General features: G+C 47.4%; 1 protein-coding gene across 7 annotated transcripts in view; it reads right to left on the reverse strand.

Annotated features, from left to right (window-relative positions):
- Window positions 1-15440, reverse strand: part of TXNDC16 (thioredoxin domain containing 16) — a 50116-nt gene that overhangs the window by 26675 nt on the left and 8001 nt on the right. For 6 of the 7 annotated variants that reach the window (XR_007377794.1, XR_007377797.1, XR_007377795.1 and 3 more), the window contains exons 5-13: window positions 14329-14403; window positions 13865-13986; window positions 13612-13702; window positions 10905-11061; window positions 9559-9725; window positions 8170-8230; window positions 6649-6790; window positions 5408-5554; window positions 3012-3071 (exon numbers count right to left, since the gene is read on the reverse strand). Coding sequence is in view for 2 of the 7 variants with exons in the window: in XM_048949142.1 (XP_048805099.1) it covers window positions 3012-3071; window positions 5408-5554; window positions 6649-6790; window positions 8170-8230; window positions 9559-9725; window positions 10905-11061; window positions 13612-13702; window positions 13865-13986; window positions 14329-14403 (1022 nt within the window). In the remaining 5 variants the exon portion in view is untranslated. The remainder of the gene's footprint in view (window positions 1-3011; window positions 3072-5407; window positions 5555-6648; window positions 6791-8169; window positions 8231-9558; window positions 9726-10904; window positions 11062-13611; window positions 13703-13864; window positions 13987-14328; window positions 14404-15440) is intronic. The other variant, XM_048949144.1, reaches the window with a different exon arrangement.

The raw sequence follows: 15440 nt of genomic DNA on the forward strand, positions 1-15440 counted from the left end.
CAACTTCAGATCTCTGTCTCTGAAAGTCATTGGGCAGGAAGACCCCACAAGCATCAGGAGAGGGAAGTAAAATTATTTTTCAGCTCAGTTTTTCAGCATATTGCTCTTCTTTTGTAGTGGTTTCCTTCTACCTTTGCAAAAAAGGCTAATGAAACATCTGAGAAATACAGTGACCCTGTCACACCACAGCCTTCTGTTGCAGGGGGGCTGCTTTCATAGATTTATGTTTTACATAAGAAAACAAGAGCTGCCCTGGTTAGCCTCAGTGCAGAGAGAATGGCACACAGTGCAAGAGCAGAAAATGTGCTCTTTTCAGCAAGACAAAGGTGTTTCTCTTGATCTCTCATTTGATCGGATCTCTTAACAAAGAGAAAACACTTGGAGGGCTGTAAACTTCATTTGATGATGATCTGCTGACTGTTTGTTACTGGATGATTCATGGGGTCATCCCAGTCTCCAGCCTCCTCTGCACCCTCTTTATTTCGATGGCCTATTCTCAGTGCCATTTTCCATGGAAAATTGGCATAAAAAGTGGGACCTCATCCTGTATCTATCTAAAAACGTGCTTCTAGCGTAGCTGACTCATGCCTCAAACAGCTGATCTTGGCTTCTGAGCCCTTGGGAGGGGTTTCACCCTGAATAGCAGATACCTGTACTTCTGGGGGAGCTGAGAAATTGCCCCAGAGCAACAGCCCGTGTTTAATTCTCACTGTCCTGCATAGCTCAAGCTCTTCTTCCTGATGCAGACTTCTGCCCCTTGCACTGGTGTATCTTCCCAATCACCTTGCCCAACCCTGCATCACTCTCCTGCTAACCCCAGACCCAGCTCTGGATCCCCTGACTCTGACTCCTACCTGGGAGTTCACAGATTCAGACTTCCATCAGGCTATGCCCCCTGCACTGGGACATTCACGTTGATACGGCCTCTGCTCTGTCTGATCTGTTATAACTTCTGGATTCTTTAACCTCTTGACTCCAGCCCACCCTAATTCCCAGACCAGAAACACCCTCATCCTGGCCATAAAAAAGAGCCTGGGAATTCACATCCTTTTAGGACTTCCAGGTCCCCAGCAGACATCTTTGTAACTAAGACTCTCCCAGCAGCAGATATAAAGTCACATCTTGCAGCAAACTCACTTCAGATCCAAAAGCAACCATTCTCCATCCTTTCCAAGGTCACAACAGGGAGAACAAACAGGAATCCTTCCACAGGTCACATCTGGCCTGGGAGTCTTCAGTTGGACCTCACTGATCACAGAGGAAAGGCCTTGACTTCAATCTGTTCATAATCTTTCTTGAGAATCTGCCTATGGCTGCGTCCATGTACCAAGATTGTTATCAAATGATTAAAGCAACAGATGGTGGGAGCTTAGCCTCACACAGTCAGCCACAGTTTGGCCACTGACTCAGGAAGAGGCAGGGTTTCATCCACCGCCTCTCCCAGTTTGTTACTCTAGCTGGTTTAACAGCTGGGAAGCCTAAAGAAACCCCAAATCATCAATAACCATAACCCCTCTAACGATGAGAACCCTCCCTGAGTTTTCCAGTTTATTTCTGGGCTATCAGCTCAGATCAAAGCTGATGATGACATTCCTTTTATGAAAATCAGTAAAGCAGAACCACTTTCCTCCAAATGACAGCACTGCCTTCAGTGTTCCCAGGAGGGTTTCTTGCAAACAGCCACTTCTCAGAAAACTGTCTGGGTCCTCTGCACACTCTATACATTTTCCCTCTGCTGAGAGCTCAGCCTGAATCCTGCCTGAAGTTTGCAGGAAAAGGCATCATCCAGTTCCAGGGGAGCATCTCAAGGAGCAAGGAGCAACTAGGAGAAATCAGCAACTAGGGGAAATCAGCAACCAGGAGAAATCAGGCTTGATGAAGAAGGAAAAAAAAACAACAAAGAATGCACCAGTTACCTCCAGGGCTGCAAGAACAGCTCAGACTTAGATCCTCTCAACTTCCTCGCTGTGCTGAAATGAAGGGATGAAGCCACTTGCTTACCCCCTGCAGTTAGAGGGAAGGACAGGCATCTCTAGAACTGAGCCCATACAAGCCTGCTAGCAGTGCAGAAGAGCACACCTCTTTCCACTGATTATAGAGGGGGAGAGGGCTGAAGCCCTGAATTAAGCTGAATCAGTACTTAGATCACCCAGGAAACATCACAGGTGCTCCTGAAGGACCAGTCCCTTCTGCCTTTACTAGTGCATTACCTGATGTGTGTTGCCTTTAAATGTTACTGGTCCTTTGCTGTCATCTATTATTTTTGGCATTCTGTGGTTGCCTGTGAGACTTCCCATGTAATTAACCCAGTCTACAGGCCCTGAAGGCATAGTCATTCTAAATTCTTTCTGCCCCATGGATCTGGGCCTGCCCCCGCCTGTCTGTTATGCTTCTACCAAAACCTGGGCCAGTTACCACTCTGCTACAGATCAAATAACCATCTTGGGATTTCTGAAAGCAGGAGACTTGATGTACCACCCCTCCCTGGCAAACACTGAATTGGCTCTCGAGCCTCATGCTGTGCAACATGCAGTGCATCTTTACCCTGACTGGACACAGTACTGAAGGGCACCAACAGGATCCTGTTCCTCTCATGCAGACTATGGTGTCTGCTGCTGGATCCTCCACCTTCAAACCCGTGCTGTGTCACTCACTGCTTCTGGTGATGAAATGATGTGCCCATGAACATCACAGTCCCAGCTGAAGGGTGGTTTGGGCAGCTGGTGTGTGTACCAGTTTACACCAACAGCACCAGGTGACTGCACAGGGTTGCACTGCCAGTCCCATGACTTTACAGAAGCGTAAAGGGACTGCAAATATTGCTAGAGAAACAAATTCTCTTCCTAAGCAATTTAACATGGGAATGCCTTCCTTAAGAGTTCGGGAACTAAAAAGGAGTAGATTCTAGGTGAGTGAGCAAGACACCACCAATGTCTTTCCAGTTTTTTGGTGTGTACTATCAGGGCAGACGCAGACCAGCTGTACAAGCACTCAGACCTGTGGCACCTTACCTTTCAGGTGATCAGCCACCTCTGTGTAAGACTGTAGCACTGCCAGGGACACTGCCTCCCCTGAAACACAGAGGAGAAGCAGCCCTGAGTTGCATATAGGCGATGAACAACCCCACTGTGCTCTTTGACAGTGTTACATGATGATTTTCTGCATCTATGGCACTTGAAGCTCTGAAAGACTTTGAAAGAAATAAAGAAAATTGGACTTTATGTTTCTGCAGAAGAGAGTAAGTAGGCTCCCTAGCCTATCTCATGAAGTCACTCTCATTTTTCTTCTTGTCTTATGTTTGCCTTGCAGAGAAAAAATTAGAAAAGCAAAAGCCCAGTGTGAACTCAACTTGGCTGCTGGGGTAAAACAGAACAAAAAAACCTTTTTGCAAATGTTTTTTAACAGTAAGAGGAAGGCTAAGGAGAATCTCCATCCTTTACTTTTCCCAGTGGTCACTGGGAATGTGACCACTGAGGATAAGGAAGAGGTTGAGGTTCTCAATGCCTTGATGTCTGTCTTTAAAAATCAGACCAGTTATCCTTGGGGTACTTTACCCCCTGACCTTGAAATCCCAGATGGGGAGCAGAATAAACTCTCCGCAGTTCAGATGGAAACAGTTAGAGACCTACTACTCCACCTGGACCACCATGGGGCCAGATGGGATCCACCCAAGGTGCTAAGGAAGCTGACAGAAGTGATAGCCAAGCCACTTTCCATCATCTATCTGCATTCTTGGTCAACTGGAGGATTGAAGGCTTGCCAGTGTGACTCTCATCCACAAAAAGGGTCGTAAGGGGGATCAGGGGAACTACAGGCCTGTTAGTCTGACCTCGGTCCCTGGGAAGGTTATGGAGCAAATTGTCTTGAAGGAGATGACATAGCATTGCAGGGCAGCAGGGGATAAGGCCTAGCCAGCATGAGTTCATGGAAGGCAGGTCCTGACTGACCAACCTGATCTCCTTCTATGATCTAGTGACCCGTCTGGTGGATGAGGGAAAGGCTGTTGATGTGGTCTACCTAGACTTCAGCAAAGCCTTTGACACTGTCCTCCACAACATTCTCCTGCAGAAGCTGACAGCATGTGCCTTTGACAGGTGCACTCTTGGCTGGATAGAGAACTGGCTGGAGGGCCAGGCCCAGAGAGTGGTGGGGGATGGAGTTACATCCAGCTGGTGACCAGCCATGAGTGGTGTTCCCCAGGGGTCGGTGCTGGGGCCTGTCCTGCTCAGTATCTTTATTGATGACCTGGATGGGGGCACTGGGTGCAGTAAGTCTGCAGATGACCAACAAGCTGGCAAGAAATGTCAATCTGCCCAGGGGAAGGAAGGCCCTACAGAGTGATTTGGACAGGCTGGATATCTGGGCTGAAGCCAATGGGATGAGGTTCAACAAGGCCAAATGCAGGGTCCTGCACTTTGGCCACAACAATCCCAGGCAGCGCTACAGGACTGGGGCAGAGTAGATGGAAGAGTACACAGAAGAAACAGACCTGGGGGCATTGGTCAACACTGGGCTGAACATGAGCCAGCAGTGTGCTCAGGTGGCCAAGAAGGCCAATGGCATCCTGGCTTGCATCAGAAGTAGTGTTGCCAGCAGGAGCAGGGAAGTAAGTTTCCTTCTGTACTTAACTCTGGTGAGGCTTCACCTTGAGTATTGTGTTCAGTTTTGGGCCCCTCACTACAAGAAAGACCTTGAGGCCCTGGAGTGTGTCCAGAGAAGGGCAATGAAACTGGTGAGGGGTCTGGAGCACAGGGCTGATGAGGAGCGGCTGAGGGAGCTGGGATTGTTCAGTGTGGAGAAGAGGAGCTCAGGGGAGACCTCATTGCTCTCCACAGCTATCTGAAGGGAGGTTGTAGTGAGGTGGGGGTCAGCTTCTTTTCCCATGTAACTAGTGATAGGATGAAAGGGAATGACCTCAAGTTGCACCAGGGGAGATCCAGATTGGATGTTAGGAAATAATTCCAGTGGTCAGGCACTGGAATGGGCTGCCCAGGGAGGTGGTGGAGTCACCATCCCTGGAGATGTTCAAGAAACATTTAGATGTTGTACTGAGGGACATGGTTTAGTGGAAAATATTGGTGATAGGTTGGACTGGATGATCTTAGAGGCCTTTTCCAACCTTGGTGATTCTATGATTTGGTCCCTGAAAAAGGAAGATGGAAAACCTATAAACACTGACGTGCTTTATACTGATAGATACCATCTTCAAAGAATATCAGCCAGTGAAAGGAACCAATCTAATCTACTGTTAGATCTAACATCTACACCGGGTAGATGTTAAACCCAAAACACTGGGTGAGGGCCCACAGGACAGGATGCAGCACATTTATCATTTACACTTGTCTACAAGTGTGGATTATCACACTGTGGAAAGTGTAGTGAGCAGCACAAGTACAGTCATACTCACAGCTGGCATAAAACAGCACCACTGTCTGGGCAGCTTCCACCATGGCAGAGTGAAAGGTCTCTTCTGTCAGGGTAAGGATCTGATCCAGGGGCAGCTCTCGCTTCTTGTCCCTGGAAACTGCTTCCACCACCTGATCATCCTGTATGTCTGCATGGAGAAAAGCATGAGCACACAGGAAACTGCAGCCCCCTGCCTGCAACCTCATTGGAACATTTTAGGAAACCACCACCTCTCAGCAGACACGTGGTGACTGTCAATTAGAGATTAAGTAATCACCTTACTGGGGGAATGGAAGGAAAAGAGACAATCTCATTGATATACACACAAGCTCATCAAAATGCTCCTATGCCACCTCACACCACTGCCCAGTTATATCCTCAAAATTGAACACAAGTCTTAAACATGCTGGATATTTGATCTTCCTTGCTGCTGTGTCACTTTGTCTTCAAAACAAAAACAATTCTGTACGGGAAACAAATATATTCAAGAAAGCATTGTAGGAGCCACTGTTTTCTCCCTGAGGAATGCAAGTCTGAAACAGCTGTTACAAAAACATGTCTCAAACCTTCCCAAAGGGACTGACTAGTAAATCCTATGCTTCTGAAGCTTGGACAGAAGCTGGACCCAACCAAACATCAGCAGCTCCTCCCTCATGCCGGATCTCTGCAACTGTTCCAATTACAACAGCGTGTTGTGTTTGCCCATGGTGTTTGCCCTAAAAATTACACCTATCTGTCATGAAGCTCCAGTGATCTGCAGAGAATGAAAAAGCCAGTTTGTACAGACATCACGTGACTGTGATAATCATAGTGACAGCATGACAGATCAGTTGAGGCTGGCAGGGACCTTGAGGCCAGCTGGTCCAACCCCTGCTCAAGCAGGGACACCCAGAGCAGGCTGCCCAGGCCCATGCCTGGTTGGCTTTAGAAGATCTCCAAAGAGGAGATTCCACAGCCTCTCTGGGCAATCTGTGCCAGTGCTCTGTCACTCACACTGTAAAAAAGCATTTCCTGATGGATCCTCTTGTGTTCCACTTTGTGCCCATCACCTCTTGTCCTGGCACTGGGCAACACTGAAGACAGCCTGGCTCTGTCTCCTCTGCAACTTCCCTTCAAACAGACAGCTTGCCATGGATTTGCAAGAGTATTCTCGAATGCTTTAACTCTGCGTGTCTCTAGGAGTTGCTGATTGCATGCCCTAATTATTGGTGATAATTAGCTTTTCACTTTCTAGTTACACACCTTGATTGTCATTCTCTTTTTCATCCTCATCTTCCTCATCTTCCTCCTCATTCTCCTGGATTTGTTTAACCTTGCTCTTATCTTCCACCAGAGTTATAACTTCCTCAGTGTCTTCCAAGACCAGGTATTTGATTGGCACTCCCTAAAGGAAACAGGAACAAAACATCACTCTGTGTCTCTTCTATCATCTGCAAATGAAACTCAAAATAGGGAATTCTAATGGAGAGGGATTTTAAAGCTCCCTCTCACCACCTAGCTTCTTATTTCTGGGATATGTCAACAGATTCCTAAAGCTACCAAACCATGGATGTGCTTCCTCGGCCCAGTTTCACCTGCACATTAGTTTTCTTTTCATTCCAGACTGCTATTTCCTTTTCAGGAAGTAATTGTAGCTATGTGGGATTTTGTGTCTGCAACTGGAGTGGTGAAAGTGAACACGTGCTCCACCTCCCAACACCTTAACACAGAGCTACTGTGTGAAAAAACCCAGAGGCCAAACAGTGAATGAGGGAGCTGAGGTACAAGCATGGTGTCCACTGTGCTGCCTGGTCCCTAGCCTAGGTGGGTCAGGTTAGCCAGAGAAGCCCATCACGGACTGGGAAAACACACAGATGATCTTTTATCTCATGGAGCTCAACAAAGAATGCCCCCACGTGTAATGGACTGCCAACCCACGGAAAGAAAAGTGCAAAATTTATTTCTCAGAAATGAGGCCGTGTCAGCTTTAAAACCAGTTCTGGCACTGTCTCAGGAAGAGGCACTTCAGAGAAAATGAATTTTATAATGAACTGAGAGAAATGACAAACTGCTGGCACCTCCCATTGGTTCTAAGAGGAGAAACACACCACGCACATCTCTCAGCAGCTCAGGGGAAGCCCTCAGGGGACACTCAGATTCAGGTCTGATCGTGTACATTTGCAATCACAAGTGTGACAGTTCAAGTCATTTGGGGCAACGTCTGTTCCCTGCCATTTGTTGCCTCACAAGGTGGGTCAGGCCCCTCCAGAGTTTAGCTCATCCTGATCAGCCTCTTTTAATTTAGGCCCTGCCCTTTTCCCAGATCACTACCAGAGGCATTTGGTTACATCAGTTCAGCACAGACTTTTGGTTGTTTGACTTTCTTGGCTCTTAGTTTCATGCTCGTTTCCTCTTCCATCTTTTGAACTCCTTTCCTAAGGGGCCAAGGGCCTTTGGAAGTCCAAATCTGGTGGGAATTTACACTTGCAGTATTGCCTTAGGTATTCACAATCTCACACTGACTTACTGTACAACAGAGAGATCACTCTCTGATTAGAACCCAAAATAAACACTTCCATTTATCTCCTGCAAGCAGGCACAATTCCTCTGCAGCATCAAGCTCAGGCAGCTCCAAACGCATGCACACAGCTATGGGAAGATACACCCCCTTGAGCTTCTTTGAAGGCCATCAAATACAAGAGGTGAGCAACACCTTAATACACTCTCAAGAGCAGCATTTCCAGATAGGAAATAAGATTTGTATGATAAAGAAATCCATCAAACCTCATCCGGTGTTTTGAGAGCAATGTTGGTCCGCCGCAGAATGTTCAAATTCACCCGGTCCCTTCCAAAATACAGAGTGAACATTAGATGGTGTGATGATACGCAGGGTTTGTACTCTGTAACATGCCAGCCTGACAAACACATCCTTCTCTCCGCTGCACCACATCCCCACAGTCATGTTTCTGGGCCCCAGAGTATGTGCTGGAGCTCAGTCACAAAGTAGGTGTTGGAGAAACAAGTTCCAGGTGACCTGGTGGGACTCACCCCACGTGTGCTGCATAACATGCCTATTTCCCGAGGGCTCTGAACTGCCTTTCTGTGACTCACACCTTTGCTCATCCATCGGTAACCACATCCCAGTGCAGCTGCTCAGATGGCAGACTCCAGCTCGCGTGTAAATGCAGCCAAGAAGTGCCTCTGCACATGGAGATACCACGAAGGCAGAAAGCCAGAAGACAGCCCACACCCATCCTTCCCATCCTTCCTCCTCCTTCCACCATCGCACTGCTGCCAGCAGCACGGGCGCAGAGAAGACGTGCCCTCTCACAGCCCTAACCCAAAGCTGCTGGATTCTCCTCTAAGATCTGTAATATAGGAGGGGGCATCTGCTCACAGGAACACGTTTCTGACTCGTCACATCCTGCAGGTTTCTCATGTATGCAGCCTGACTCTCCGTGCACAGCTCTGCTGCAGGCCAGCCGTGCAGCATGTGTGCACACCTCCAGATGCTCTGCAAACATCTGCAAACACAAGAAGCACGTGGAGGCACCCAGCCCTGCTTATGGGCAGGTCACAGCCAAGATGGGTGTGGAGAGGACGCAAGACAGGATCCGCTGTATGCAGCCCACTTCTGAGCCTGTGAAACAGGGGTAAAGGAAACCAACACATCTTTGCAGCATAGCCCTGAGTGTCTCATTCCTATCCTCGTGGGAAGCAAACTTGTTGCCTAACTCTGGTACCCCTCTCTAATTTACTGATCAGAAAACCACCCAGCACTCATGAGCACGTGCATTAGCACCCACAGTTCGTGTCCTTTACTGTATTTCCTTCTGTCCTTAATCTAAGGGCAAAATACAAGCTTTTTGCCTCTGCATTCCAAGTTTCCTTTCTGAAGTTTCCCATAGTCTATTTTTCTACTTCTAAATCAGCAGTAGACTTAAATATTTCTACACTTCCAGACAGTCTGAAACCAAACTTACCTGATTCTGGAGAAATTCTCAAACATTATATCTTTTCACAGGATATAACTTAGTTTTGCTGCTTCTCATACAAATCACAGTAAGCCCTCTGACTGTGATACCACCGTCCTTGTTGTGCAGTAAACAAGTTCAGAAACAGCATAGGAGAAAAAGAGAAAAGAGAATCCTCCAAACATTGGAAAGCAATTACCTGGACAAAATGGCAACTCCTGCTTTCCCCAGAAGTTTCCAGGCCAAAAATTCTGCTGTTCTCCTGTCTGCCTCGTAAGTTTCCTTCTGGCTGAGGATGAACACAAGCGGAAGCCCAAGCTGTAAGTGAACAGTGGAAACTTTCTCTGGGTCTTCAGCAACTTCAGTCTGGAAAAGATACACAGTTACACTGCAACAGGACTCCACATACCTGAACATACTTCAGCTCTTTTACACCCAGATGTCAATTTCAACAGAATCTGTTTGAATTTGTTGCTGAAATTGGTCAGCGAGCTCAAAAGAAATTGGAAAGGAAAGCACAGAAGTCTCATTTTTCTCAGGAAAACTGCTGGAAAAACCAATCACCAGATTGTCATCAGTTTAAAAATTGTTGGACATTAAGAGCTGGGAAATACTTCCTCCCTGAACCCAGGAGAGGGTTCACAGCCTGCAATTCCTAAGGCCAACAGGTAACCTGGAAGGCTGATCTCCTGCACAGCCTGAGCCACTGTGTTCTCTGCAGTCACAGAAATAAGGATTATCTCCAGTAAAAGCCTCCAGCTCTGATTCTAAATCATCCACTGAAGCAGAACCAACACAAGCCTGGTTAAATAGTTCTAACCTTTCACGATCCTCTCTGGGCATTAGTATGCACGTTCTTTGTGACCTAGCAACTCCTGATCTCAAATTTCCATTAATTACTATTTGTCTGGCAGCCATTCCTGGGGGCAGTTTGAAAACCCTGTCAAATACAAAAGCTGGCATCCTTTCCCTTTCTTTCTTCGACATGCTGCTTCACTCTAACACACAGCTGCTTAATGAGGTGCCTTCTCTTTACAAGCCTCATCAAAGAGGCCAGCTGAAGGAGCCCTTCCCAGCTCATCTACCCATTCTTTCTGCTGGGCAGAGTTGTCACCAGTGGGAACTGGAGCCCTGCTGAAGTTCACTGCCCCATGGCAGACACTGCTGTCTGCCTCCTCCAGGTGCTGAGCCTGCTGTGAGGAATCCGGAAGTCCCAGCAAAGTTAAAGGTGCACCTCCACCCCATTTTGAGCAAAGCACAATTCCACTCATATTGGCAGTACCACAGGAGCACATATAGGCCTTGAGATTCCTGAAAAGGAGGACCAAAATTTAGAAGTGTAATGGAGTGCTGCTCAGAACCAGGCTCAGGCCTATTCTTCGCCTGAACTCAGCCTGAGAGCTTTACCACAACCTTAATGGAGAGGGGGCAGATTCTCATGCTCTGCCTTGTCCTCTGCACCCACCTCCCTCATCCTTACGTCTGCCCCAGCTGCCCTCACACTGCCCAGCCCAAGTGAGTGCATCATTTCTCCTTCCCTCGTACCACAAGAGGAGCTCCCATGAGCTTGAGGTGTCTGTGGATGTTTAGCACTGTCAGATCCTGCTCCAAGGGTGTCCTCCTGCAGGGCTGTGCCAGGTCCACGGCCTGCTGGCAATGGCAGAACAACAGCTGGGCAGATGATACATCAGGCTCCTTGCTGCTGTGAGGGAGAAACAAAGATCACACTGAGCTAGTAATCCACCACAGGGTTTTAAAACACCCTAACAAAAGGAGAATTTTGCTGCCATGTTTTACAAGGCAGATGATCCTTCAGTTCAGGGTGTGACTGGCTCTCGGGACTTCAAGAGCCCTGCTACCAAAAGGTACACTTGTGTTCAGGCACTGCTCAGAATTGTGCTCACTATCAAATGAAAACTCAGGCTTACCAAGTATAAATGACCTCAATCCAAGAACAGTTGTCTCAGCTTAAAAGGACACAAAATAAAGCTTTTTTTCAGTCTGACCAGCCATGCTACTCCAGTAAGGACCCTGGCAGGAGAACAGCTGGCATATAAGTTCACTCGTGTATTTTACCTCACTGATGACACCTTACATACTGCATAAGGAATATCTCACCTTTTAATCAGCTTTGGTTTTGGCTATCCCAAAGGAAGCAGTGAAATCAGGTTCCCTATGTGGCACCCTGGCTTGTGGTTTCTGGTACCAACACCTGCAGAGGGGTTAGCCTGTGGGTCAGCTTTAGGATGTCCTCTGCATTCATTCCACCGTCTCTAAACTAGGGATCACCTTTGTTTGTAAAGGGCTGTGAGATCTCTCCATGGAAGAGCGAGGTGCTGCATTAAGACACCAAAGCCTGACGGCTGTTCTCTCTGCTTTTGGAAGGATAAAGCCACATCCTGTCCAAATGACAACCGTGCCATCTAGTGGCTGCCACAAAACGCCATCCCTGATCACGATCCAGCAAGGATGGGATGTGAAAACAATCGAACTGCTGTATAAATGTTTTGCTGAAGGTACATCATGCTATCTGATATTCCCACTTTCCTCTCTCCCTCCCAGCTTCCCGACTGCAGTATAGCATGCCAGCAACTCGCATAAGAATTGCAGAATCATAGAATCACAGGATGGTTTGGGCTGGAAAGGACCTTAACATTTCATCTGGTGACACTCCTTGCCTTGGGCTGATTGTCCCCCACCAGATCAGGGTGCCCAGGGCCTCGTCGAGCCTGGCCCTGAATGCCTCCAGGGATGTGGCACCCACGGCTTGTCTGAGCAGCACTGCCAGGGCCTCACTGCCTTCTAACAATTTCCTCCTTACACCTAACTCATATCTCCCCTCTTTTAGTTGAAAACCATTCCCACTTGTCCTATCTCTATCTCCCTTCTATTAATAAGCTCCCTTCCAGTACTGACAGGCTGCAATGAGGTCTCCCCACAGCCTTCTCTTCTCCACGCTGACTGACCCCAGCTCCCTCAGCCTCAGTGGTGAGGAGCACCATTCCCATGAGCTGGTTATCCTCCTCCAGATCTGCTCCAGCAGGATTGAAGGATCTGCTCTCCTAAGCCAGCTCCTCCTGTTACAGAAGGGATGGTGTGAGCTGACCAGCTCCAGTGAAGCCATCAGATGGGAAGTCTCAACTACAGCACTGCAGGGAGCACCATCTCATGAAGTCAAACTGCAGAACTCACTGCTACTGAAGCTGTGATTATTGGTGACATGGTTTTTTTAAAAAAGTCTAGTTGTTGTTAACATCATGATACACGTTCAGCTTCCATCTCTAAAAGTCCAGCAGCCTTTGACTACCAGAAGGTGTGATGCTGCATGCAGCACACTTGTTTCCTCATATCCCTTGCTGAGCATCAGAGGCCAGGGCATGAGGTAAGAGAGCTGGGAGGGCTTTGCTCAGGCTCACCATAGCAGTTCCTACACTTCTCATCTGGCCAGACTTGTTCAATAAAGAACGAGGCAGACTTGGGCCTGAGTGTGTCTTGAGATTATACCATCAGCTATATATATCAGATCATAACATCAGCAGCCTCTATGAAAATCAGGGAGCTACCAGCCCAGGCCTTCTGGTGTATCCAAACTGCATGGGGGGAGGATCAAGAAGGTCTCAGTAGGAAAGGCACACCTGTCCTGCAGTGACTCCAGTATGACTTCACCCCCTGTGCCAGATTTGTTTTTTATTAAATTTCCAGGGAGTCCACGGCTGAGATTTGACCAGTTAGCCAAGGAAGGGAGATGGTGGGCTCCTCTCCTGTAAAATCCCATTCATGAGCAGTCACAAATGACTTGGCTAGTCCAAATCCAGGTACACAAGCAGCAACTGGCGTTGGAAAAGCAAAAGAGATCTGACTGTGCATCCCTAGTTGTTATCCTACCGTTATCCGTGGCAGACTCTTTCACCTTGAGGTGCAAAATGCATATGTGGGCTTTGATCTCACTGACATTCAAGGGTGCTGAGAACAGTCAATATTGCCAGCTGGATGGAAAGAAGATTTCTAAATACCCTTGAGTAACCCAAGTTGCTCTTTCACTGGAAATGATGTCTCATTCTTCAGCTCAGCAAGAGGCCAGCAGTGAGCCTAATGTGTAACAGGCCTGGCAATATTTAGACACTTTAAACTCAGGCTGAGAGGTTCACTTCTAATGAAAGTGATTTTTCTCCCACACGAGCCAGCAATGATGCCAACCCAAGATTTGATGTGACAATCTGAGAAACCAAGAGCAAGCAGTATTTGGACATACCCAGTGTCTTTCAGCAGCGTTGCCTCAGTTGTTAGAACAAACTGGTGGACAGTTCCATAGACAAAAGCCACCTCCATCACAGCTCTGTGCTCTGCAAAGAGAAAAGCACGACTAATTCACTGCTGCAGCTCACTCCAGAGCTCCCCTTTACACCTTTCTATTCTCCATTTGCAAGATTCTTTCAAAAACTCTCTTCCATCTTAGAAAAAAAAGGGCTCCAGGAGAGCAAAGGTGAAAAGCTAAGAGTTCCTACCTGCTGTTCCAGTAGCTGGTACATATGCGAAGACCATGTTTGATTTCCCTTTCAGTGCATTTTCTATGTTCTGAAGATCCGTCGGTGTTTCAACATACTTAACTTCATTAAACAGCAGGGCACTGAGAAGCCAAAAACTCGTTACCAACTGTTTTCTTTTAGGAGAAAATATGCAGCTACATAAGCATGACTGGAAAAAAATACAGAGGAAAAGCTCCAGCTTCTTACTTGCAGATGCAAGACTAACAGCCAAACACAGCTGGCCAGATGTGTACTGGTGAGCCATCATCTGGAGGACACACATTTAACAGGGCCAAACCAGACCAAAGTGAGAAGCCAAGCCTTCTGCATGGCTGAAAGCAGCCTCAGGAAACTGTAAAGTTTCTATTTATGCAGAACTTTCTATCAACAAGTAAAAATAAGTAATAAATGATTTCACAGTGATCAATCTTGTCCGTACTCACAAAAGAACATTAGCAACAATGGAGTTCACATCAAACAAGGCGTCAGTAGGGAATTCTCTGATCAGAACGTTACCTCTGGGGAGGGAAGAAAGAGTGTCACCAAAGAAGCCACGCAGGATTAGCTATACATACTAAACTCATTCCTGCTGCTTAGAACAACTCCTGGTATCTGCTGGGGAAAAAATGTCAGGACTGAATGTGGGCAGTTCCTAGGAGCTGCTCCTCCTCTGTCACATACAACCATCAATGAGAACTGAGCACATCAGGTTTGCAAAAGCCCCCTACCTGATATATGGAAAGCTTCCAGCTCACAATCCATGGAGGGATCAAGAGCTAAACATTCCCACCTAAGGTAGATGAACTAATCACACCAATAGGAAGAGCACCAAAGAATGTTTATTTCTTGGACTGGATCTGAAATTTAGCACACTGAATGCAGCCCTGAGGGACTTGGTGGTGGGAGACCCCAGGATAGAACACTTGACAGAAGATTTGTCTGGTTGTTTCTTGTAACAGAACAGGAACGTGCTGCTAAAAAAGAACACAGGGCAGGAAAGGGGGTTTCCTGATGAGGACAAAGCATCCAATTTCTATGTTTTGGACCTTCTAGGAAAACTTTCAATTCCAGATACGTTTGCAGACTGGGAAAAGAACTTATTGAGAGCAGCTCTGTGGAGAAGGACGTGGGGGTCCTGGTGGATGAGAAGCTGGAAGGCCAACTGCATCCTGGGCTGCATAAAAGAGAGGTGGCAGCAGGGCAGGGAGGGGATTGTGCCCCTCTGCTCTGCCCTTGTGAGGCCCCATCTGCAGTACTGCATCCAGGCCTGCAGCTCCCAGCATAGCAAAGACATGGAGCTGTTGGAGAAGGTCCAGAGGAGAGCCACAAAGGTACTCAGAGGGCTAGAACACCTCTCCTATGAAGAAAGGCTGAAGGAGCTGGGCTTGTTCAGCCTGGGGAAGAGAAGGCTCTGGGGAGACCTCATCGCAGCCTTCCAGTACTTAAGGAGAGCTTATAAACAAAAGGGAGACTGACTTTTTACACAGGCAGTTAGCAATAGGACAAGGGGGAATGGTTTTAAACCTCCCTTTTAAGAGGAGATTTAAATTGAATG

This window comes from Lagopus muta, chromosome 6 (genome assembly GCF_023343835.1).
Source record: "Lagopus muta isolate bLagMut1 chromosome 6, bLagMut1 primary, whole genome shotgun sequence".
Taxonomy (NCBI): domain Eukaryota; kingdom Metazoa; phylum Chordata; class Aves; order Galliformes; family Phasianidae; genus Lagopus; species Lagopus muta.